The following is a 26,387-nucleotide window of genomic DNA, read 5'->3' on the forward strand; positions in this document are numbered from 1 at the left end:
TAATATGTACTAACTATTCTGCTGAAATGCACATGCATGATGTATTCTGTGGTGTTTGTCAATATCAATAAAAATGTAAATCTTTTTTGTAAATTGCAAATTTGCAATTGAAATTTTATGTTGTTTACAAAAGCACATTGTAATATTTTCGTGACACTTACTTACGCAATATTAAATTAAAAATTAATTTCAAGTTATGTGGTAGCTGACAAAAATGTATGGAGGAATACGATCACCTTTAGCCTTGACTTATTGCCACATAGGGGCTGTCAAAATTCATCAGATGCCAATACATGAGACTTATAGGTGTCATTTTGGTTGGCACGGTAAAGTCTGAAAATATATGCCAGTATGTATGCGCCGAAGAAAGCCATTGTACCGGTATATGCCAAAAATTTTAGCCAAATTGGATTAAAAAGTCTGAACATCACAATTAAAATTAAATTAACAACAACAAAAAAATGCCTATGTCAATGCTGGCTACTACCTTGGTTAGGACACCTTAAACCTTGATATACAACAAAATCATTAGTAGATCCTCGTTAGAAAAAAACTATAGTTAAACCTAAAATCATTTGCGAATATATTGTTCATAGAATCTGCAGCATTAGTGAAAAGAAAGTTTTTGATTTTTATTCAACTTGAAACATACATCATTGGTCTTCTTCGTAGCCATAACCAAATATAGACCGATCTGAACCATATACAACACGGATGTCGAAAAGCCTAACATAAGTCACTGTGTCAAATTTCAGCAAAATCGGATTATAAATGTGCCTTTCATGGGGCCAAGACTTTAAATCGAGAGTTCGGTCTTTATGGGAGCTATATCCAAATCTGAACCGACCTGAGCCGAATTGAAGAAGAATGTTGAAGGGCCTAACGCAACTCACTGTCCAAGATTTCGGCGAAATCGAACAATAAATGCGCCTTTTTTAGGCCCAAGACCTTAAATCAAGAGATCGGTCCATTTGTCAGCTATATCCAAATCTGAACCGATATGGGCCATATTGCAGTAAGATGTCGAGGGATCTAACTTAACTCACAGTCCCAAACTTCAGCAACATCGGACAATAAATGCGCCTTTTATGGCCCCTAAATAGAGAAATCGGTCTATATGGTAGCTATATCCAAATCTGAACCGATCTGAGCCGTATTGAAGAAGAATGTTGAAGGGCCTAACGCAACTCACTGTTCTAAATTTCAGCAAATCGGCTAGAAATGTGTCTTTTATGGGCCCAAGACTTTAAATCGAGAGATCGGTCTATATGGCAGCTGTATCCAAATCTGAACCGGTCTGGGCCAAATTGCAGAAAGATGTCGAAGGGCATAACACAACTCACAGTTCCAAATTTCAGCAAAATCGGGTAGTATATGTGGCTATTATGGGCCTAAAACCTTAAATCCCATGGCAGCATGGGATGGTTCGGACAGGCCGATCTTAATGCCGTTTTATTTGTTCTTTGTTAGGTCGGCTACTTTTGGGACCTCCCTCGTAGCTTTTAACAGTTTAAAGAATATCTTCTTTAAATATCATGATTTTCACTATTGTTACTATTAAATGATATACAACCCATACTCAAATCACAAACAATTCAATTGAATGGCAATTTCGCAATTATGCGCCCATAAATCAGATTCCATAAATTAAAGGAAGTTAACTACACGCTCTACATTTAAATATAGACCTCCTAATTAAGGAGTTTAGAATATTCAATTGTATGCATTTTATTGAAAACAATTTCGTAGCCTTGAGCAGTTTATTGTTCAGTTGCTCCATATAGCAGATGCAAATTTGAATGTGCAAATATCCGCTATGTGTTTTGTCCATTCTGTTTGGGTGTTATTCAACTGCATTGACCAATACACAATTGTGTTGGTATTACGGCCAGGGCATATCAAAGTATCAAAAATGTATGTAGTTTCTAACAACAAGGATTGTTTGTGCACTAAACAACAAAAACAGGCCCTATGGATATAAAAAATCCATTCAATTGGCTTCAAATGTTTTTATTGAATTTGATTTTTGCTTGAATTTGAAATATGGAATTTCGATCAAAATCTATACAGGAGTCATAGAGGAAATTGCTGTGCAACATTTTTAGAAGATCGATTGAAGATCATAAGATACACTTTCTTGCCAAATTAGGTGATAATTGGAGAACAAATCACCTAGTTATTGCAGTATTTGTTAAAAAAACAAACGAAAGTATACAAAAAGGATTGAAATATAATGTAATAAACTATTTAGGTACCCCCATTTTAGTGTAGGACTTCCAAAAACCTAGGTAGTGACACAGTTTATAAAATTATGAAATTTTTGTTAAAATTCCGTAAAAAATTTCATAAATCTGTCCCCTTCTGTAAAGAAAATACCAAATAGAATAATCGGACGGACCCTCCACCTAACCCCAAAAGTACTGCTCAAAAATAAAAGTGGACCCATCGGGACAAAATGGGATTCAAATGAAAGGTATTCAGGAGTACAGAACGAATTTCATATTAAAAATTGGGTTCAAGTAATTGGGGAGCCGCCCCAACCCTAAAGGTCCTCACCCCTTACCTCAACAACGTCATCCAAAACCAAAAGTGGACCGATAAGCACAATATGGGTATCAAATGAAAGGTTTTGGAGACTACACAGCGAATATCCCCCCAACTCAAAAACTCCTCTAAACAGACATATTCGCCGCTCATGTCAATATGCACCTCAAATGAAAGGTATTCGACAGTAGATTACAAATATGACATCGAAAATTAGGTCCAATTATTCGGAGGTGGCCCCACCCCCAAGTACCCCCAAATGGGCATATGAGCCTACACATGTCTATATGAGACTCCAATGAAAGGTATTTGGGAGTGGAGTAAACATTTACCCAGGAACCGAGCTTTTCGATTCAAGTTTAAACTTAATGATAAGAGACTTTGTTATATAGCCGATTCCGAATGCGGTGCCGCAGTGCGACATCTCTTTGGGGAGAATTTTTTACATGACCATGCATGGCAAATATCGCCAGCATTAAGAGGGGATCACCACCACTTTGAATTTTGTCCGATGTTATCGCCAGGATTTGAAGGCAGGCCTTCAGCGTTATAGGCAGACATAGGCTACAGTGGCACGAATTCGATATACGCATTCAGGGCGAAGGATCCCAACCCTAAATGATATTAGAGAGTTAAAGAAGGCGCAGCGGAGCGGGCCCGGTTATGCTAGTATACAAATAAAAAATATCTTGAATTTGCCCAAAATATTTTTCAAAATACCAATTACACCACAATCACTACGCTTTCTTCCACATGTCGTGATTTTTTTTAACAATGCGATAATGTTGGTAAAATTGCTAAATTTTTGCAATCCCCGTTCGCTGTAGGCGAAGCTAAGCTATTTCGTACTATTTTGCACTTTTTGGTACCAAAATGTACGAATTTTGAATGTAACGTTTCGTCATTATATATTTCCTTCTTGTACCTATATGTGAAATTTCAGACCTCTAGCTCCATCTGTAAAGAAAGTACCAAATGGTACCAAAATTTATCAATTTTTAATAGATCATTTAGTAACCAATCATGTATTTCTTAGTTGTGCCTACATGCTAAATTGCAGACCTTTAACTCCATCTGAACAGAAAGTACAAAAGGTACCAAAAGGTAAAATTTAATAGATCATTTAGTCATCCATTATTTATTTTTAAGCTGTAGCTATAAATATTGGACCTCTAGCTCCAGCTATCAAAAAAGTACCAAATAGTACCAATTTTGGTACCAAAATACTAGAATTGTGGAAAAATCATTTAGAAGCCCATCATATATTTTAATACCCACCACCGAAGGATGGGGGTATATTCATTTTGTCATTCCGTTTGCAACACATCGAAATATCCATTTCAGACCCTATAATGTATATATATTTTTGATCAGGGTAAAAATCTAAGACCATCAGGCCATGCCCGTCCGTCTGTCTGTTGAAATCACATTACAGTCTTTAAAAATATAGATATTGAGCTGAAACTTTGCACAGATTCTTTTTTTGTCCATAATCAGGTTAAGTTCGAAGATGGGTTATATCGAACTATATATTGATATAGCCCCCATAGAGACTGATCCGCCGATTTAGGGTTTTAGGCCCATAAAAGTCACATTTATTATCTGATTTCGCCGAAATTTGGGACGGGGAGTCGTGTTAGGCCTTTCGATAGCACACTTCAATTTTGCCCAGATCGGTTCAGTTTTGGATATACCTGCCATATAGACCGATCTCTCGGCACAGTTGTTGAAAGTCATAATTAAATACGTCGTGCAAAATGTCATTCAAATCGGATAAGAATTGCGCCCTCTAGAGGCTTAAGAAGTCAAGATTCAAGATCGGTTTATATAGCAGCTATATCAGGTTATTGACCGATTTGAAATTAACTTAGCACAGTTGTTGGAAGTCATAGCGAAACACATCGTGCAAGATTTCATTCCAATCGGATAAGAATTGCGCCCTCTAGAGGCTCAAGAAGTCAAGACCAAGATCGTTTTATATGGCAGCGATATCAGGTTATCATCCGACTTAAACCATACTTGGTACAGTTATTGCATATCATTAGAAAACAAGTCGTACAAAATTTCATTCCAATCGGATAAGAATTGCGCCCTATAGAGGCTGAAGAAGTCAAGACCCAAGATCGGTTGATATGGCAGCTATATCGAAACATGAACCGAAATGGCCCATTTACAATCCCAACCGACCTATACTAATAAGAAGTATTTGTGCAAAATTTCAAGCGGCTAGCTTTACTCCTTCGAGAGTTAGCGTGCTTTCGATAGACAGACGGACGGACGGACAGACGGACGGATATGGCTAGATCGACATAAAATGTCACGACGATCAAAAATATATTTATTTTATGGGGTCCCAGACGAATATTTCGAGTAGGTACAAACAAAATGAAGAAATTAGTATACCCCCATCCTATGGTGGAGAATATAAAAAATTGTTGCAGGAAAATTAACAACTTTCGTAGTTGTTCTTTCGACCAAAGTTGTTGTTTTTCAAAATTATTCTTATCTGTGTATATGTGAGCTATATCTAAAAACTAAACAAAATTTCTATGACATTCACATGGGAATATGTTAACAAGTTACCATTTCATTGCATTATTACTTCAAATCTGGTGAACATATATATGGGAGCCATATCCAAATCTGAACCAATTTTTTCCAATTTCAATAAGTTTCGTCTATAGGCCCAGGGAAATGCTTGTGCCAAATTTAAGGTGACCAGATGGAAGTTGCGACCTGTACTTTGTACACAAATTAACGTGGACAGACGGACATAGTTAGATCGAATCAGAAAGTGATTTTTAGTCGATCAGTATACTAATCAATGGGTTTATCTATCTTCCTTCTGGGTGTTAGTTATAATACCCTGTAACACAGTAGTGGTGTAGGTTATACAATTTTTCGCGGACTTAGAGGAAGACAAAACGGTAAAAATATAACTTTTTTATATCCGACACAAAACGATGGGGGTTACACAACTCCGCCATTCCATATGTGTAAAATGATTTGTCAATAGAATCGAGTTTACATATACTTACCATTTATTAAATCAATATTCCGAAAAGTAATTGAATGAGGAAGGGAATAATAATATTGGCGTCCATTGGCCATAAAGCTCACAGTTATACAGTTGGCATCGCTAATCCTAATAAGTATGCCTAACCGCATTCTCACTGTGCTTTAATTACGTATAATGAACATTTTTGACATTAATTAAATTGCTTTTTCGAATTGCGTATTTGTCTCATCAACAGACATGCCAGTAATGTTTGTTACTGTTTTTAAAATTTAATTAAATTTCATGTCTACCTAAAGCATTGAGAAATTAAAGCAATTTAATAAATGCCAACTGGAGAACGAACATTCTAGTAAAATTTTTGAAAATAAATGACATGAACATATTCTTGGAATATTGTAAACGTTCATAGGTTGCAAAATCTACACAAAACACAATATGTATGTGTAAAATTTCAAATAAAAATCGCAAATTTTTCTGCCAAAAATAAAAACTAATAAATTCATGTTGACTTATGTGCAAGACTGTTACATCCTTGCTAAGCTTCCACTTATGGATTATTTTGAATTGTTGGCATTCTGTGCGAATATTGTAAGAGCTTTGTTCCATTTCGTGCCTTTCAGCTTTGTTCGAGGAAACCAACATGTTGCACGCAATTTTCAAGATTCGCTGTACAATAACTCGTACTTGGATTACTTATACGTGAACGATGATACCATTTTGAAAGAGAACAATTTGTTATTCATTAGAGTTTAACATTTCCTAAAGTAGAAGGAATTTGGGCCAAACAAAAAACTTGAACCAAACAAAAAAAAAAAAAAAACCAAACAAATGAAAAGGCGTTAAGTTCGGCCGGGCCGAACTTTGGATACCCAACACCTCGGGTATATATGTAAACCACCTTTCATCAAAATCCAGTGAAAATTGCATACCTTATGTCGCATAGCAGTTATATCGAAATATGATCCGATTTGGACAAAATACTAATAAGTACAAGTCATTGTTCAATTGTGTATAACAAAATATTGGTCTTTTCAGTAGCTATATCAAAATATAAACCGATCTGAACCATATACAATATGGATGTCGAAAAGCCTAACATAAGTCAAATTTCACTTAAATCGGATTATAAATGCGCCTTTTTTGGGGCCAAGACATTAAATCGAGATATCGGTCTATATGGCAGCTATATGCAAATCTTGATCGATCTAGACTAAATTGCAGAAATATGTATAGGGACTTAACTTAACTCTCTGTCCCAAATTTCGGCATCTTCGGACCATAAATGCACCTTTTATAGGCCAAAAATATTAAATCGAGAGATCGGTCCATATGGCAGCTATATCGAAATCTGGACCAATATTAGTGAAATTGAAGAAGGATGTCGAAGGGCCCAATAAAACTCACTGTCCGAAATTGCGGCGACATCAGACAATAAATGCGCTTTTTCTGACCCCAAAACCTAAAACCGAGATATCGGTCTGTATGGCAACTATATCCAAATCTGGACCGATCTGAGTTAAATTGAAGAAGGATGTCGAAGGGCTCAACAAAACTCACTGTCCCAAATTTCGGCGACATCGGACAATAAATCCGCCTTTTATGGGTCTAAGTCCCTAAATCGCAGGATTGGTCTATATGACAGCTATATCCAAATCTGGACCGATTTGAGCCAAATTGACGAAGGATGTCGAAGGGACAAACACAACTCACTGTCCCAAATTTCAGCGAAATCGGATAATAAATGTGGCTTGTATGGGCCTAAAACCCTAAATCAGAGGATCGGTCTATATGACAGCTATATCCAAATCTGGACCGATCTGGGCCAAATTGATGAAGGATGTCGAGGGGCCTAACATAACTCACTGTCCCAAATTCCAGCAAAATCGGATAATAAATGTGGCTTTTATTGGCCTTAGGGTCTAAGGCCAATAAAAACGGATCGGCGGATAGATCTATATGGGGGCTACATAAAGGTATAGTCCGATATAGCCCATCTTCGAACTTAAGCTGCTTATGGACAAAAAAAGAATCTGTGCTAAGTTTCAGCCCAATACCTCTATTTTTAAAGACTGTGGCGAGATTTTAACAGACAGACGGACGGACATGGCTGGATCGTCTTAGATTTTAACGCTGATCAAGAATATATATACTTTATAGGGTCTGAAATGGATATTTCGATGTGTTGCAAACGGAATGACAAAATTAATATATCCCCATCCTTCGGTGGTGGGTATAAAAATAAGTAAAAGCGTGCTAAGTTCGGCCGGGCCGAATCTTGGGAACCCACCACCATGGATTCTGCTAATAATTTATGCAAAATAAATTTAGTTGAATTTTATTCTACACTAGCTGGACAGGGTACGCTCCGCTGCGCCTTTTTTAATTCTCTAATATCTATTTAGGGTGGGGACACTTCGCCCTCAATGTGAATATCGTGCTACTTTAGCCTATGCCCGCCTATGACTCTGAAAAGTAAAAGCGTGCTAAGTTCGGCCGGGCCGAATCTTGGGAACCCACCACCATGGATTCTGCTAATAATTTATGCAAAATAAATTTAGTTGAATTTTATTCTACACTAGCTGGACAGGGTACGCTCCGCTGCGCCTTCTTTAACTCTCTAATATCTATTTAGGGTGGGGACACTTCGCCCTCAATGTGAATATCGTGCTACTTTAGCCTATGCCCGCCTATGACTCTGAACGCCTGGGTTCGAGTCCTGGCGAGATCATCAGAAAAAATGTTCAGCGTTGCTTTTCCCTTCCAAATGCTGGCGACATTTGTGAGGTACTATGCCAGTATAAAAAGGAGGCCCCTAATCATTGAGCTTAAACTTGAATCGGACTGCACTCATTGATATGTGAGAAGTTTGCCCTTGTTCCTTAGTGGACTGTTCATGGGCAAAATGTGCAATCCACCCCAAATAGCTTTTATACAATAGGGAGGTATTCTACTCTCAAATACCTTTCATTTGAGTTCCATATTGCCATAATGGGTCAATTAACCCATTTGACGTATTTTTAGGAGGAAAAGCGCCACCTGGACTTGAACGCAAATTTTTATGTCATATTGTAATCTACACCCAAATACCTTTCATTTGAGTATCTTATATCCATGGTCGGCTAATATGCCCATTTTGAGGTATTTAGGGGTGGGGCGACCTCCCATTACTTGGACCAAATTTGTAATCTACTGCCGAATACCATTCATTTCAGTCCCATATTGATAGGAACGTGGAAAATTTCTGTTTAGAGGAGTTTTTGAAGTGGGACGGCCCGCTTGGTACTTGGACCCAAAATTTAATATGATTTTCATTTTCCAGTCTCCAATACCTTTCATTGGATACCCATATTGTGCCCATCAGTCCTCTTTTGGATTTGGGTGGCGTTTTTGGTGTAAGGGGGAGGATCAGCCACAATTTGGTATCTAAAAATTATATAATCTATGTTTCCTTTTTTTAATTCTACGGAATAAACAAATAAACCGAGTCCCATAGAGTAATGATGGTTCATATGCCCATTTGGGGTGTTATTGGTGGGTTGAGTGACCCCCTACAGTTCGATCTGATTTTGTATGCCAGAATACCTTTCATTTATTCCTCATATAGATATGGAAGACCAATTTGTCTGTTTTTAGAAATTTTGGATACCATTTTCTTATACCATATTCGTATTCTACTCTTTAATAACTTTTATTTGATATCCATATTGTCTTTATCGGTCCACTTGTGATTTTGGGTGGTATTTTTGGGGTAACGGGAAGGTCCGCCCCCTTCCGATATCAACAAATTACAAAGCATATTTCTTTTTCCTGACCATATTCGTAATCTATTCCCGAATACCCTTCATTTGAGTCCCATATGATCATGATCGTGGGTTTTGGGGCTGGGGCGGCCCCCCAGGTACTTGGACCCTACTTTTTTTATGAAATTTGTACTCTACTCTTGAATACCTTTCATTTGAATACCATATTGTCTCGATCGGTCCACTTTTATTTTTGGGTAGTACTTTTGGGGTAAGGGGGAAGGTCCGAGGGGTTACAAAGAGAATGACGAAATGGGTATACCTCCATCCTATGTTGGAGGGTATAAAAACACAAAACGAGACTTACAAAGGAACTTTTTGTCTATATGATGATTGCCAGTGATTTGGTTTTGCGGTATGCTGTTGTGATTTGTAGGTATATCTAAAATATGTGGAACTTAATAGAATATTATTTTTCATTAAGTCCTATGAAACAATAAACACATTGCTTCGAAAATAATATAAATCAATGTCAACGTTGTCTCTATCCCTCCCATATACAATAGATATACCCAAAAATTTACAATTTAGCACCACCTTCCATGATAACGAGTTGTGTGCACTATTTGACACAAAGGCTATGAAAGTTCTGTTGTACAAAACTAACTCCACAATTTGTTATGCTTTCATCGTTTTCCATAACAAGCACACTTCTTGGAAAACTCAGTTTATTCCAAATGTACTTGTAGATGTATACATATGGCCTTTGATAACGCAATCAGAACGCCGTTGCTGGTGCTGGCATGTTATGGCGTTAAAGCAAATACAACATCGGAAAACATCCAATAAAATCACATAAATTCCGACACATGTCGAAATGTGTACCTACATTTGTAATAGCATTAAGTTATTAGCTGCCGGCGACAAACAAAGCAAACTACGGCAGCCAAACAATGTAGCAGCAAAGGATGAGAACGTTAACATTAGGATACTATGAAGGTTGAACGCGAAAGGAGTCTATTTGCCATTTGCATGAGCTATGCAAGTCTCACACAAAGAACTTACAAAGTTTACACAGAGTTGTTGTACCACCAACGTGTAACAACTAAAACTTAGTTTATAGTGTTGTCATGCAAAGCGTCGAAGGAAAATGCTTGGATATAAAGTTCGACATTTCTTTTATAATATGTGAAAGTATTAAATTGCAATTTTGAGTGTCGTTAAAAACTAAGACACTACAGTTTTCAGAAAAGTAATATGAACGCATCGAGTTGTCATAAGGACAGCTAAGATTTTGTTACTGCATTATGTTATGGTGGCTCTCATGCTGAGCGACATGCAGATTGAAAAATTGTGAGCTCGAAAGATTCGTATTTTTGCATAATTACACTTTTTAAACAAGGCGAAAGTCGGGCGGTGTTGCCTATATACGAGGGTTGCCTTTTATATTTTGAGATTGGACAAACCTTGAGTTGCAATCTGCCAACTGAGAGGTATATCGTAAAGCTTGGCATTTTTAAGGTAATACGTACTCAGAACGTTTTTACATACGAGCGATATTTGTGCTGTTTACAGTAACTTAAAAGATTCATCCCATTTAAATAAATTTTTATGCGATTTCGACGAAGATTAACCCAAAAACTTGAATAGAATTGTAGCCGTTAAGTGGAGCGGACGTGTATTTCTTTCGCTCCTCAAAGAAAACAAGTAAAAAGGCAATAAGTTCGGCCGGACCGAACTTTGGATACCCCACCAACTCGGGTATATGTAAACCCCATTTCGTCACAATCTGGTGAAAATTGGATAACTTAAGGACCAAAATTCAGCACGGACATTGAGTGGTCTAATATATATGCCACTATAAAATTTTGTAGAACAAAATATTGGTATTTTAGGCAGATATACCCAATTATAAACCGATCTGAATCATATGAGTAGGATATCGTGAGCCTCAGAAAAACTCACTGTTTCGAATTTCAGCGAAATTGGGTAATAAATAAAGCTTTTATGGGCTTCAGTCACCTTATCGGCAGATCGGTCTATATGGCAGCTAGATCTAAATATAGTCCGATCTGAACCATATTTAGATCGGGTATCAGGAGGTGAAAAATAAATCAATGTTCCAAATTGTAGCAAAATCGGTTAAAAACTAAAGCTTTTATGGCCTGCAGACCCTATATCGGCAGATCGGTCTATATGGCAGCTATATCCAAATATAGTCCGATCTGTACCATATTTGGGTGGGATGTTGGGAGGCTTAAAACTGCGCACTATTCCAAATTTTAGCGAAATCGGAAAAAAAACTAAAGCTTTTATGGCCTTCGGACCCTTTATCGGGAGATCACTCTATATGGCAGCTATATCTAAAAATAGTACGATCTGAACAATACTTGGGTCAGATGCCGGGAGGCTTCAGATAACCCACTGTTCTAAATATTGGGTAGTAAATAAAGCTTTTATGGGCTTCAGACCCTTTATCGGGAGATCGCTCTATATGGCAGCTATATCTAAACATAGTCCGATCTGAACCATCTTTGGGTCAGATGTCGGGAGGCTTGAGATAACCCAATGTTTTAAATATCAGCGAAATCGGGTAGTAAATAAAGCTTTTATGGGCTTCAGACCCTTTATCGGGAGATCGGTCTATATAGCAGCTATATCTAAATATAGACCGATCTAATCCATATTTAGATCAGATGTCGGGAGGCTTAAAATAACCCACCATTGCAAATTTCAGCAAAATCGGGTTATAAACAAAGCTTTTATAATCTTCAGATCCTTTATCGGGAGATCGGTCTATCTGGCAGCTATATCTAAATATAGTCCGACCCGAACCATATTTGGGTCAGTTGTCGGTAGGCCTTAAACTACTCACTGTTTCAAATTTCATTCAAATCGGATGAAAAATAAAGTTTTTATGGGCATTAGACCCCTTATCGGAAAATCGGTCTATATAGCAACTATAGGGTCCGATTTGGACGTTAAAGAACTTAACCAGCGTGCATCAAAAAGACGTATCTGTGCCAAATTTCATCTCAATATTTCAATTTTTTAAGGCTCTAGAGTGATTACAAGAGACGGACGGATAGACGGACAGACGGATAGACGGACTGACGGATAGACGGACAGACACACGGACATCGTTAAATCGTCTTACAAGTTTACGACGATCCGAAATATATATTCTTTGTAGGGTCAGTAATTGATATTTCGATGTGTTGCAAACGGAATGACTAAATGAATATACCCCATATCCTACGGTGGTGGGTATAAAAATATATCTGTATTTCGGAATAGGTAGTACCTACTACAAAAACATTTTAAAGCTTTTTTGGAGTAGGCTAGAAATGGACTCGAAAGACCCAACATCTGCGGCAGTGGCGTCAGATCGAAGCGTGTTGTCCTTCCCTCCTATAGGGGAAGGTGCCTTGGCACCTGTAGTCGAGAGTAATGCTTCAAGCGCACAACTGGTTAACGATCGGATTTTCAAACATGTGTGGAACTCTGTAGAGGGTCCACCCATACAAATGATGAGGTGCGAGTATAGAGGGGACAACTTTACGCTGCGTTTTGGATCGGCGGAAAGTATTGACACCGTCAAACAGCTCGTCAGAGGTATCCACGCTCCCTGGGAGATGGACATCCCCCAGCTCACAAAGGCGACGGTCTTCATCAAGGGACGGGGCAGTAAATTTGCGACGGAACGCATGTTGGAGTTCTTGGTCATGCAAAACTAAGGTTTGGTCGCAGAAAAGTGAGAGATCTTCCATAAGTAGTAGAAGGAGGAAGGAACTCTCCTTGTCGTTGGCATTTATCAAAACTCCGTGACGAGTTGGGCTAAGACTAAGGGCATGACGCACTACGGGAGCAAGGCTGTCTTTTTCAAGATTGGGAAGACTAGGATAGGCAGAAATCCTCAAATTGAGGCCGAGGACCTGCTTTATATGTTATAAAAATTTTAATTATATATTTTTCTCAGAGTTGTCGTTGTCGGATGCAACAGTTACGAGACAGGGAGACGGTGGAGCATACCTGGCATCACTTTATCTTCCTTTCAACTCTCCGATACCGCTATGTCAAAGCTGCAACTGCTGGTGAAGAAAATAAATTAGACAGGAAGCGAGGTACTAATAGGGTGCGATGCGACCTCTCACCACATTTTGTGGGGTAGTACCAACACTAATAAACGGGGCCGATATGTTCGGAAAATCTAACCGATGGGGTTCAGTATTGGAGCGTCTCCATGGAACACTCTTTCTCTGACCATCGCTACATTAGGTTTAGAATAGCTCAGCCAGCGACGAATCCAATAATCTTCTGGAATAAGTTGAAAACCCAACTGGACAAAATTCGTTGGCTACTCAGAAGAAAACTTGGGCAAGATAATTAAGATTGTCGAAGCATAGAAGGCATTGACGAAAATGTCAACAGGTTTACGACTGCAGTGGTGGGGTCCTTCGAAGATAGTTGTCCTCTTCGGAAAAGAAAATCAATCCAAGAAAAACCCTGGATGAACGGGAAGATTCGCAATATTGGGAAAGAGGTTCGCAGACCTTTAATAGAGCATGTCGTAAAAAAAACCGAAGTTTATTGGATGTGTATTACACACGACTCTAGGAATACCATAAGATTACCAGAGCGGCAAAACGTGCCTCCTGTAAGCTTTTCTGCGAACTGGTCGATAGCGTAAATGACGCCGCCAAGATAAAAAAGTTTCTCTCAAAAACCCATGTCCAAACTGAAACTTTAGTAGATAACATGGGAGTGAGAGCAGAGACTATGGAGGACATGTTGAGGATTTTGAGGAAACCCAATTTTCCACAGGATACGACACCGAAATCTTTGAATAACGATGTTGATCAAAGCTTTGTAACTACGGAATTTATGGTTAAGGATTCCTTAAGGAACTTCAAACCATTTAAGTCACCCGGACCTGATGGAATATTTCCGGCGTTACTACAGAAAGAGGCAGACTATCTGCCACCTCATCTGGCAACTATTTTCACAGGGTGCCTAGGATTTGTATATACTCCGAAAGCGTGGAAAGAGGCAAGGGTGGTATTTATATTCCCGGACTGGAATATAAATACCACCCCTGCCTAGGCAAGTTATGCGACACCAAAGGCCTACAGACCTATAAGTCTTACGTCCTTTCTACTCAAAATCATGGAACGTATTGTGGACACAATGATAAAGAGTAGGACATCCAGCGAACTGCTAATATACAAACAATGCCAATGTCAAGGGAAGGTCGGTGGAGAGTGCCCAGCACGAGGTTGTGCATAAAATAGAAGAATCCTTCGATACCAAAACGTACACCCTGACGGTATTCATTGACATCGAGGAGGCTCTCAACAATGAGCAGACCGACACGCTGATCCAACCTTAGACCAGTACCGAGTGGACCCGGTCCTTAGAGACTGGATAAATCATATGCTAAGGAACAGGTGGATAAATTGTGTGTCTCATGGCATAAATATAAGAGAGAAATTGGCACATGGGGCATTTTATCGCCACTCCTATGGGTGACCGCCATAATTGACCTATAACGGATGCTGCCTGAGAAGGGATGTGAGCCCGTCTGCGTATGTTATAATACATCTAAGGGGTAAGAATCCGAACCATCTCTGACGAAGGGCCAAAAGGGTTTTGCATTTGGCATATGACTGGGTTAGACCCAGAGATCTCAATGTTTACGATGAAAACAAAGGTGGGCCAATTTAAGGCACCACGTTTCCTCAATAAGACGATTTTGATACCTGACAAGGTCAAATACTTAGGCGTGATCTTGGACAGGAAGTGTCACATTCAGGAGCGTAGTGGGCAGGTTCACAGATGTTGGACACTATGTAGAGCGGTCGTAGGCTCGAAATGGGCCCTGAACCCGAGGATAGTCCACTGGCTCTTCAGGAGCGTTATTAGGCCAATACTTACTACGCCTCAGTAGTTCGGTGGACTGCTATGGAGCAAAAGTGCAACATAAGGACCATACAACAGGTTCAGAGAATATGTTGTCTTGGCATGGGCGGAGCGATGAGGATCACGCCCACTAGGGCACTGGAGACCATTCTAGATATTCGACCCATTGACATACAGATTAAGTGTAAGGCAGCCACTGCGGCTATGAGATTTAGGGCGACGGGAGAATGGATTGATGATGGGAGCAGGTTTTCGAGAGAAGACGAGGCTATTACTGAAAGGAAGAAAGAAGGGGGTCAGTATAGCTAGGACTACCAGCTCACTTATGTAAAATCGGTGCGGCAAGATATAGCATGTGTAGGGCATGTGGGGATGATGATGAGACGTTGGAGCATTTCCTTTGTCATTGCTCGGCTTTTGCGTTTCACAGATACCGGCACTAAGGTGGGGATATTATAACATGCGTAAACCATCTTAGGGGAGTGGCATGGAAAACAATTAAGGATTTTGTAAGTAACACGGAATTCCTAACTTAGATGTGTTGGTATTTAGAGCGCACAAAAAGCCGATTAGTGGCTTAGGTGTATGTCCATAGTGTCTTGGGGCGTATTAATATCTGCAACCTATTTTCAACCTAACCTACCTACAAAGAGGAATAGAGGCAACTTCTTACATATCATCGATTCAAGTTTAGGTTCCTTTTTAAAGCCGAGTTCGAACGTGTTGTCGCAGAGCGAAACCTCTTTAGGGATAAGTTCTGTTCTTTAATGGAATGTTCATGGACAAATTTGCATTTGCACCTACGAAGAGAAATCGTACTTGACTTGGTATACAAGATTAGGCCCAGCTGAACTTAACACGCTTGTACTTCTATTTAGCAAACTTTCTACACACAGACAATATCGAGCTCAGTGTTGTGGGTTTAATTCGATTACAATCATTGTGGTGGTACTGATTTCAGAATGTCAATATAATCTAGCCCACCATAGTGTCATAAACCAATATGTCGAAGCAATTTATCCTTGTTCTATCAAAGTTTCACTGTCATCAAATCTCTATAAAAAATGATTTTCCTCGATTCCACCTAATATTCATTTTCAGTAGCTCATTAATAAATACCAATTTATGAGGATTAAGATAAGACCATTCACTAACTTGAATAAACGAACATAACAGAGTACTCATACAGGGGTAAGTACATATTGAAGCAGACACTCCACCGTGTAGGGAGTAACCACACAATCAAATATTTATGACACTATCGCCAATAATAGGAATGATGGCAGATGATAAAATTGCTGCTTAAATATAAACATTTATTTTCAATGTTTACCAATCCATTTCCTCAGACACCCACCACCCATCAATGCTTAATGCCCTTGTGTCACTTTCTTTTGCAGATTATCAATATGAATCACTCGGATTTGGGACTTAGCAATTTTGTCCTGCAAACTGAATCCATGTCCATGGACATGCTGAGTTCCAGTGAAAGTGTCGAAAGTAAGGAATCCTCCATGATGGAGGTAACAGATGACGGACAACACAATCTACAGCAATTAAACACATCAATTGGAGCAAATAATGATACCCTCACATTGGATCCCATACTGCTGGAGCGTTTCACCCGTAACCGAAGCATTGATGGTTTATGGTATCATGTCCTCATCACCCTCTACTGTGTCCTCATCATATTTGGAGCATTGGGAAATATACTAGTGGTCATAGCAGTGGTGCGAAAACCCATGATGCGCACTGCCCGCAATCTATTCATATTGAATTTAGCTGTATCAGGTAAGCCAACATCTCAGCGTGATTATAGTTGTAAGGACCCTGGGGTTTAATGGGCAACATAAAATACTAATGGAAGGATTACAAAGAAGAAGGTTTTGAAAAAAGATTGACATGTTTATTTACAACCAAAAAAATCAATATGAGCAACACGAGAAAGTGGAGATTGACATATTTATTTGGGGTAAATTAGAATCAATATTGTGTATCAAAGATTTTGTAGCTGTGATATGAAACTAAAATGAAAGGACTTTGAGAGAAGAGTATTTGCGGAAGTGTATGGGTGGCCATCCCTCACAAAAACATGTCGCCCTACCCAGATTCTATGGTACCCAAAAGATAGGTCAATGGAAGTAGAATACGAATCTGATATCCGTATTTGGGACAAGTGTCAGGGAAATACCAACCACGAATAACTTAAACGGACATGCACATTGATAGGAATTAAATAAGGCTCGAGGAAAGTCTATTGAAAGAAGGAAACAAGTATGCTAAACAAATCAATTAATGTTGGTTTGTCTAGGATTCAGCGCCAGGCCAGCAGCTTCAAAATATTAGAAAAACAAGTAAAAGCGTGCTAAGTTCGGCGGGGTCGAATCTTATATACCCTCCAACATGGATCGCATTTGTCGAGCTCTTGCCACGGTATCTCTTTTTAGGCAAATAAAGGATAAAAAAAAATTATTGCTATGTTATTGGAACAATATCAAGTTATGGTTCATTTCGGACCATAATTGAACTGAATATTGGAGTAGAAGTCATTGTGTAAAATTTCAGCAAGAATTGCGCACTTTAGGGGTTGAAGAAGTAAAATAGGGAGATCGGTTTATAGGGGAGCTGTATTAGGCTATAAACCGATTCATGCCATATTCGACACGTAGGTTAAAGGTCATGAGAGAAGACGTTGTACAAAATTTCAGCCAAATCGGATAATAATTGCACCCTCTGGTGACTAAAGAAGTCAAGACCCTAGATCGGTTTATATGGCAGCTATATCAGGTTATGGACCGATTTGAACTATTCTTAGCACAGTTGTTGAAAGTCATAACAAAACATGTCGTACCATATTTCAGCCAAATCGGATAATAATTGCGCCCTCTAGTGGCTCAAGAACTCAAAACTCCATAACGGTTTATATGGCAGCTATATCAGGTTATGGACCAATATGAACTATTCTTAAATCAGTTGTTGGAAGTCATAACAAAACACGTCGTGCAAAATTTCAGCCAAATCGGATAGGATATATATCAGGTTATGGACCTATTAGAACTATTCTTAGTACAGTTGTTAAAAGTCATAACAAAACACCGCATGCAAAATTTCAGCTTAATCGGATAATAATTGCGCCCTCTAGTGGCTCAAGAAGTCAAGACGCCAGATCGGTTTACATGGCAGCTATATCAGCTCATGAACCGATTTGAACCATTCTTAATACAGTTGTTGGAATGCATAACAAAATACCTCATGCTAAATTTCAGACAAATCTGATAATACTTGCACACTCTAGACACTCAAGAAGTCAAGACCCCAGATCGGTTTATATGACAGCTATATCAGGTTATGGACCGATTTCAACCACACTCAGTACAGTTATTGGAAGTTATAATAAAACACCTCATGCAAAATTTCAGTCAAATCGGATAAGAATTGTGCCCTCTAGCAGAAGAAGAAGTTAAGATCCCAGATCGTTATATATTGCAGCTATATCAAAACGTGGACCGACATAGTCCATTGACAATCCCAACCGACCTACACTAACAAGAAGTGTTTGTGCAAAATTTGAAGCGGCTAGCTTCACTCCCTCGAAAGTTTGCGTGCTTTCGACAGACAGATGGACGGATGGGCCGACGGACGGACAGAAGGACATGGCTAGTTCGACTTAAAATGTCATGACGATCAAGAATATATATATTTTATGGGGTCTCAGACGAATATTTCGAGGAGTTTCAAACAGAATGACGAAATTAGTATACCCCCATCCTTTGGTGTAGGGTATAACAAGCAAAAACGAATATTTTTTCCCCACAAGGGATTTAGTTTGTCAAGTTCTTTGCACAGTTTGTCTTCACAGACAGAAACAAAAAAAGAAGAAATTTCACCCACAATCGATAAGAACTGCCCACTTCAGCGGTTCAAGAAGCATAATTGGGAGATCAGTTTGTATGGGAGTTATTTCAGGTTATGGATAGATTTCGTTCATATATCGTTAGTTTGGTCATTGGAGGTCATAGTGAAATTCTGTGAACAAAATTTGGAAGAATTACGCCCTCTCAAGGCTCAAGAAGTAAAATTGGGAGACCGGTTGACGTGAGAACTTTTTCACGATATGAACCGATTCAGACCATATTGGGCATACATGTTGCAGGTCATAGGAAAAGTAAAAGTGCAAAATTTCAAATTGGATAAGAACTGCGGCTTTTATTCAAATATAATCCGATATGCCCTAACGACCTAATCCAATAATCCTAATCCGACCTAATCCAAATAGACGAAATTTCAAATGGCAAGCTTCATTAGTTCGATCGCTATCGCGATTTTAACAGATAGTCAGACGGACATTTTATAGATCGACAAATCGAGGCGCTACAAATGGACTCTGAGATGGAGAGTATAATAATCTATTATTAAAATGTGATATGAGGATGTAGCGAAGCACTGCGGCTTGCAATTCCATTTTGGCAAGACATCGGAAACATATGCAAATGCATAAATTTTTGGAGCATCGGAAAAAAAAAATTGAGAACAGAAATTCGTTCCATTGAATATACGTTAAGACAACGATAAGAAAATTTTTGCATATTTTTGCAACCGATAGATGGGGCTATATTAATTTTGTCATTCCGTTTGCAACACATCGAAATATCCGTTTCCGACCCTTTAAAGTATATATACTCTTGATCGTCGTAAAAATCTAAAACGATCTGGCCATGACCGTCCGTTTGTCTGTTGAAATCGCGCTACAGTCTTTAAAAATAGAGATATGGAGCTGAAACTCTGCACAGATTCCTTTTTTGCCCATAGGCAGGTTAAGTTCGAAGATGAGCTTTTTCGGACTATATCTTGACTTCGCCCCTAATAAAGACCGATCCGCCGATTTAAGGTTGTGGGCCCATAAATGCAGTATTTATTGTCCGATTTTTACAACATTTGGGACAGTGAGTTGTGTTAGGCCCTTCGATACCCTTCTTAAATTTAGCCCAGATCGGTCCAGAGATGGATATGGCTGCCATATAGACCGATCTTTCGATTTAAGGTTTTGGGCCTATAAGTGGCGCATTTATTGTCCGATGTCGCCGAACTTTGAAACGTTGAGTTGTATTAGTCCCTTCGACATCCATATTCAATTTGGTCCAGATCGGTCCAGATTTGGATATAGCTGCCATATAGACCGATCTTCCGATATAGTGTAATGAGCCAATAAAAGGAAAATTTTTCATCCGATTTTGATAAAATTTGAAACAGTGCGTTTTAATAGACCTCTTCATCTTTGTGCCGAACATCGTTCAGATCAAGCCATATTTGGATATACCTGCCATATAGACCGATCTCCCGATATAGAGTATTGGGCTCATAAAAGGAGCATTTTCTATCCGATTTAGATGCTATTTGAAACAGCTTTTTATAGACCTCTAAACCTGTGTGTCGTGGAGGCCACCGTAGCGCCACCATGTCCGCCTATGACGCTGAACGCCTGGGTTCGAATCTTGGCGAGACCAACAGAAAAAAATTTTCAGCGATGGTTTTCCCCACCTAATGCTGGCAACATTTGTGAGGTACTATGCCATATAAAACTTCTCTCCAAAGAGGTGTCGCACTGTGGCACGCCGTTCGGACTCGGCTATAAAAAGGAGGCCCCTTATCATTGAGCTTAAACTTGAATCGGACTGCACTAATTGATATGTGAGAAGTTTTTCTCTGTTCCTTAGTGGAATGTTCATGGGCAAAATTTGCATTTGCAAACCTTTGTTTCGTACATCGTCCAGAACGGACCATATTTGGATATAGCTGCCATATAGACCGATTTCCCGGCATAGAGTATTGAGCTCATAAAAGGAGCATTTTTCATCCGATTTTGATAAAATGATGATGTAAAAGTGCGTTTTGTTACCTCTCTAAACCTTTCTGTTGAATATCGTCAAGATTGGACCATATTTGGATATAGCTGCCATATAGACCGATCTCCCGACATAGAGTATTGGGTCCAAAAGGGATTGTGCCAAATTTCATCGGATGATAAATTACCAACTTATTGCCTCAAGACTTTGAGTCTGAAGATCGGTCTATATAGCGGCTATATATAACTAAAATCCGATTTTATGAGATCAGAAGATCAGGTTTATATACAAAGAATACGAAATCATCAAAAATTGTTTGCGCAATGTTTATATACCCAAGATATCTGCAAATTTTTAAATACCCAAAAAGGAATATATTGGGTAATAACCAATAAATACCCAAGCGTTGGGTATTTACCCGGTAGAAACACATCTCTATGAATAATTTATGAACCGCTTCCAAATAATGTCGTATTTTCAAATTTCATTTAACTTCCCTAGTCGACCCACTTGAATCTTAAATACCACAGCTTTAACTTTTAATGGTGTTTTTTATTTAGTATGTTGTCATAAAAAAGCAACCTGAACGTCAGTTTGGCTCATTCGATGAAAACGTTAATTATATTTGTCAATTTAATGTGTGATTTTTATGTTCTTTTTTTCTTTTCAGATTTACTGCTGTGCTTGGTTACAATGCCTTTAACATTAATGGAAATTTTATCCAAATATTGGCCATTTGGTTCTTGTGCGATTTTGTGCAAAATGATTGCTATGCTGCAGGCGCTCAGCATATTTGTGTCGACCATTTCAATAACGGCCATAGCATTTGATAGATATCAGGTATGATATGAGTTCATTAAGTTATTATTTTCTCAGCGACATAAATTGGACATTATTATAAAAGAACAGCACTTTGTGTTCTTCCAAAGTGACTAAGATTGTTCCATTCCTACATCTTAATGTAGTAGAATAATGAAGAATAACATTGAATATGCTATGTTGAAACGCTTCCACGGAATACATATAAGGGGAATTATAAATGAATAGCATTTTTGTAGTTTCAAATCGACAAATCCTTGATTGAGTGTTGTATACTCCATACGACATTTCTGACCATTTCAGTTGAGTACTTCCAGAGAATTTTCCTTATACTCTTGCAGAGTTTTTGGTCTGGTTTCCTGTTATAGTTTTTATGGTAAATTTTTCTATGCCAACTTTACGTTGCGTTTTTCCTACTAGCTCCCAAGATTTTATTTAAATTCCAATTTTGAAAATATAAAAAACGAATAAAATTCTATGAAAAGGATTTGGGGAAAATGTTGTATTTTTTAGCAACAACGCTATATTAAAACCAGTAAGGAAGGACAAAAGTCGGGCGGTGCCAACTGTATAATACCCTACAACTACCCCATAGTACAAAGTGTGAGCTATATCTAATTCTGAACCTATTTTGATGGACCTCCGAGAGCAAAAATGTTTAAACTATAATAACTGCGTTTGACAAATGACAACATTATTGCAAATTGCTCAAAGTCTGACGAACATCTATATAACAGCTATATCTAATTCTGAACCGATTTCGAGCAAACTTCTCAGATAATGTAGTAATCGTCGAGGAGAGCGTTGTGCAAAATGTTAGCAATATTGGTCAAACAATGCGCTTGCAGTAGCTCTTGGGATGAAAATCTATCGATATACATATATGACAGCTATAGCTAAATCTGGGCCGATTTCTATGAAATTCACCAGTAATATCAAAAGTCAGTCATCGAGGAAAGCGTTTTGCAAAATTTTGGCAAGATCGGTCAATAAATGCGCTTGCTGTGACTCCAGAAGCTAAAATCGGGCTAAATATATATATATATGAGAGCTATATTTAAATCTGAACCGATTTCCATGAAATTCATGTCGTAATGTCGAGAGTCAAAAGAAAATCCTTCCTGCCAAATTTCGAGAAAATCGGTTAACAAAAGACCATTTTATTGCAATATTACTGCAAATCGGACGAACATATATATAGGAGCTATATCTAAATCCGAACTGATTTCGAGTAAACTTCTCACATACTGTAACAGACGCCGAGGAAAGCGTTGTACGAAGTTTTGGGAATATTGGTCAATAAATGCGCTTACAGTAGCTCTAGGAGTGAAAATCTGGCGATATATATATATGAGAGCTATATCTTAATCTAAACCGATTTCCATGAAATTCATGTCGCAATGTCGGGAGTCATAAAAGAATTCTTCCTGCCCAATTTCGAAAGAATCGGTTAACCAATGACCATTTTATTGCATTATTACTGAAAACTCGGACGAACATATAAAGGGTGATTTTTTTGAGGTTAGGATTTTCATGCATTAGTATTTGACAGATCACGTGGGATTTCAGACATGGTGTCAAAGAGAAAGATGCTCAGTATGCTTTGACATTTCATCATGAATAGACTTACTAACGAGCAACGCTTGCAAATCATTGAATTTTATTACCAAAATCAGTGTTCGGTTCGAAATGTGTTCAAATTTTGACAAATTTTGTTCAGCGATGAGGCTCATTTCTGGTTGAATGGCTACGTAAATAAGCAAAATTGCCGCATTTGGAGTGAAGAGCAACCAGAAGCCGTTCAAGAACTGCCCATGCATCCCGAAAAATGCACTGTTTGGTGTGGTTTGTACGCTGGTGGAATCATTGGACCGTATTTTTTCAAAGATGCTGTTGGACGCAACGTTACGGTGAATGAACACATTTCGAACCGAACACTGATTTTGGTAATAAAATTCAATGATTTGCAAGCGTTGCTCGTTAGTAAGTCTATTCATGATGAAATGTCAAAGCATACTGAGCATCTTTCTCTTTGACACCATGTCTGAAATCCCACGTGATCTGTCAAATACTAATGCATGAAAATCCTAACCTCAAAAAAATCACCCTTTATATGGGAGCTATATCCAAATCTGAACCGATTTTTTCCGATTTCAATAGGCCTCGTCTCTAGGCCGAAAAACATGCCTGTACCAACTTTAAGGACGATCGGATGGAAACTGCGACCTGCACTTTGTACAGAAATTAACATGGACAGACGATCAGACAGACGGACGGACAGACAGACGGACGGACAGACAGACGGACGGACGGACGGACAGACAGACGGACGGACGGACGGACAGACAGACGGACGGACGGACAGACTGACAGACGGACGGACAGACGCACATAGCTAAATCGAATCAGAAAGTGATTCTGAGTCGATCGGAATTTTTTGATATCCGACGGGGGGCGGACATTCCCCCATATTCCCATTTTCTAAAACGCCAGATCTCGGAGATGAGTGCACAGATTTAAGCGAAATTTTGCATGCTACCTTATGATAGCCCAAAAACATGAAATATGTATTAAATTTTGGAATCAAATAAACTGGGGGACGCCCCACCCGAACGGACATGTTTACCGAATGGAACAATATGGGTATCAAGTGAAAGGTATTTAAGAGTTGAGCTCCCACTCCCAATAACGCCACCCAACAGGACACTTTTACCGCTTTGGGCAATATGGGTATCAAATGAAACGTATTTAAGAGTAGAGTACAAACTTGGCATAAAAATGTCACCATAAGTGTCGGGAGGTTCCAACCCCCAAAAACGCCACCCAAAAGGACACTTTTACCGCAATTGGGCAATATGGGTATCAAATAAAGGTATTTAAAAGAAGAGTAAAAATCTGACATAAAATTTTATTCCTTGATGTCTGAGGGGCCTACCCACCACCCAAAACTCTCCAGCAGGACATATTTACCGATTGGGACAATATGGATATCAAATGGAAGATGTTTGGAAGTTGAGTACACGAATATAGTCCAAGGTGTCTACGGGGCCTCTCTAACCCCAAAAACCTCCAAAATGGGCAGAAATGTCTAACGTCACAAAATCGATATAAAATGAAAGGTGTTTGAGAGTTGACTACGAATCTGATATGCACATTTGGGACAGAGTCTGGGACCTTCCCACTCACCTAATACGCTTCAATAAGACGAGTAGTTCGATCGGGATAATATGGGAACTAAATAAAAGGTCTATGACAGTAATGTTCGAATATAATGTTGATATAAGGATTCAAGTATCTGGGACACGTCCTGCCGTTCAGACGGACATGTATATCGTCTTTTGGGGGAAAGGGTCGGTCCCCCCGACGCTTAATACACTAAACTATCATGTAGGACGACCGAGTATTCAAATGAATGGACGTGTCAGAGGGCAATCGCCATCCTAGCCTAAAAAGGGAATCAAAAATAGTAAATGAAGGTCGATCGGGATAGGAATCTGAAATAGCACAGCAATAAAGTGTCTTTGGTATGAGTCTACACTATTTACCCTCAAATTGGGATCGACACAAGAGGACCTGCGAATCTTTAAAAATGTGCTATCCCAAATGGTAGCTATGAAATATGATTTTGAATATAGATAACCAATACAAAACAAGTAAGAAGGCGTTAAGTTCGGCCGGCCGAACTTTGGATACCCACCACCTCGGGTATAAATCTAAACCACCTTTTGTCAGAATCCGGGAAAAAATTATTAATTTATGCCCCCATAGCAACACTAACGAAATATGGTCCGATTTGGACCAAATTCGGCATGGACAAGTCATTGTTCAATTTTGTAGAACAAAATGTTGGTGGTTTTTGGCAGCTATATCTAAATATAGACCGATATGAACCATATACGACACGGATGACGGAAAGCTTAACATAAGTCATAGCCTCACATTTCGACGACATCGGACATTAAGTGCGCTTTTATGGGTCCTAAATCTAAAATCGAGAGTTCGGTGTATATAGCAGCTATATCCAAATCTGGACCGATCCGGGCCAAATTGAAGAAGGATGTCGAAGGACCTAACGCAGCTCATTGTTCAAATTTCAACAAAATCGGATAATAAGTGTGGCTATATGCGGGCTATATCAAGATATAGTCCGATATAGGCCATCTTCGAAATTAACATGATTATGGACAAAAAAAGAATCTGCGCAAAGTTTCAACAGACAGGCGGATGGAAATCCTTTGCCCCCACTTTCGGGGCAAAGAGTTTGGCTACTCCAATCCAACACCAAAACCTAGAGAATGAAGTAGAACTAACACCTAAACTTTAATGGTGGGACCCTCCTTTACACTATTTTCAAAAGCCCAACTCGGAGATAGATGGGGCGATTTGCCCCAAAAACACCCCCATAAGGGACATTTTCACCGACCTTAGCAATATAAGACTCAAATAAAAGAAATTTGGGAGTAGAGCACCAATATGACATCCACATTGGGGCGAAATATTGGA

General features: G+C 38.9%; 1 protein-coding gene across 1 annotated transcript in view; it reads left to right on the forward strand.

The window, feature by feature from the left end:
- Positions 1-26,387, forward strand: part of LOC106085875 (neuropeptide F receptor) — a 45,068-nt gene that overhangs the window by 12,764 nt on the left and 5,917 nt on the right. The window contains exons 2-3 of the mRNA XM_059362113.1: positions 16,623-17,013; positions 21,736-21,905. Coding sequence (XP_059218096.1) covers positions 16,623-17,013; positions 21,736-21,905 — 561 coding nt within the window. The remainder of the gene's footprint in view (positions 1-16,622; positions 17,014-21,735; positions 21,906-26,387) is intronic.

The sequence above is a fragment of the Stomoxys calcitrans genome, chromosome 2, assembly GCF_963082655.1.
Source record: "Stomoxys calcitrans chromosome 2, idStoCalc2.1, whole genome shotgun sequence".
NCBI classification, from domain to species: domain Eukaryota; kingdom Metazoa; phylum Arthropoda; class Insecta; order Diptera; family Muscidae; genus Stomoxys; species Stomoxys calcitrans.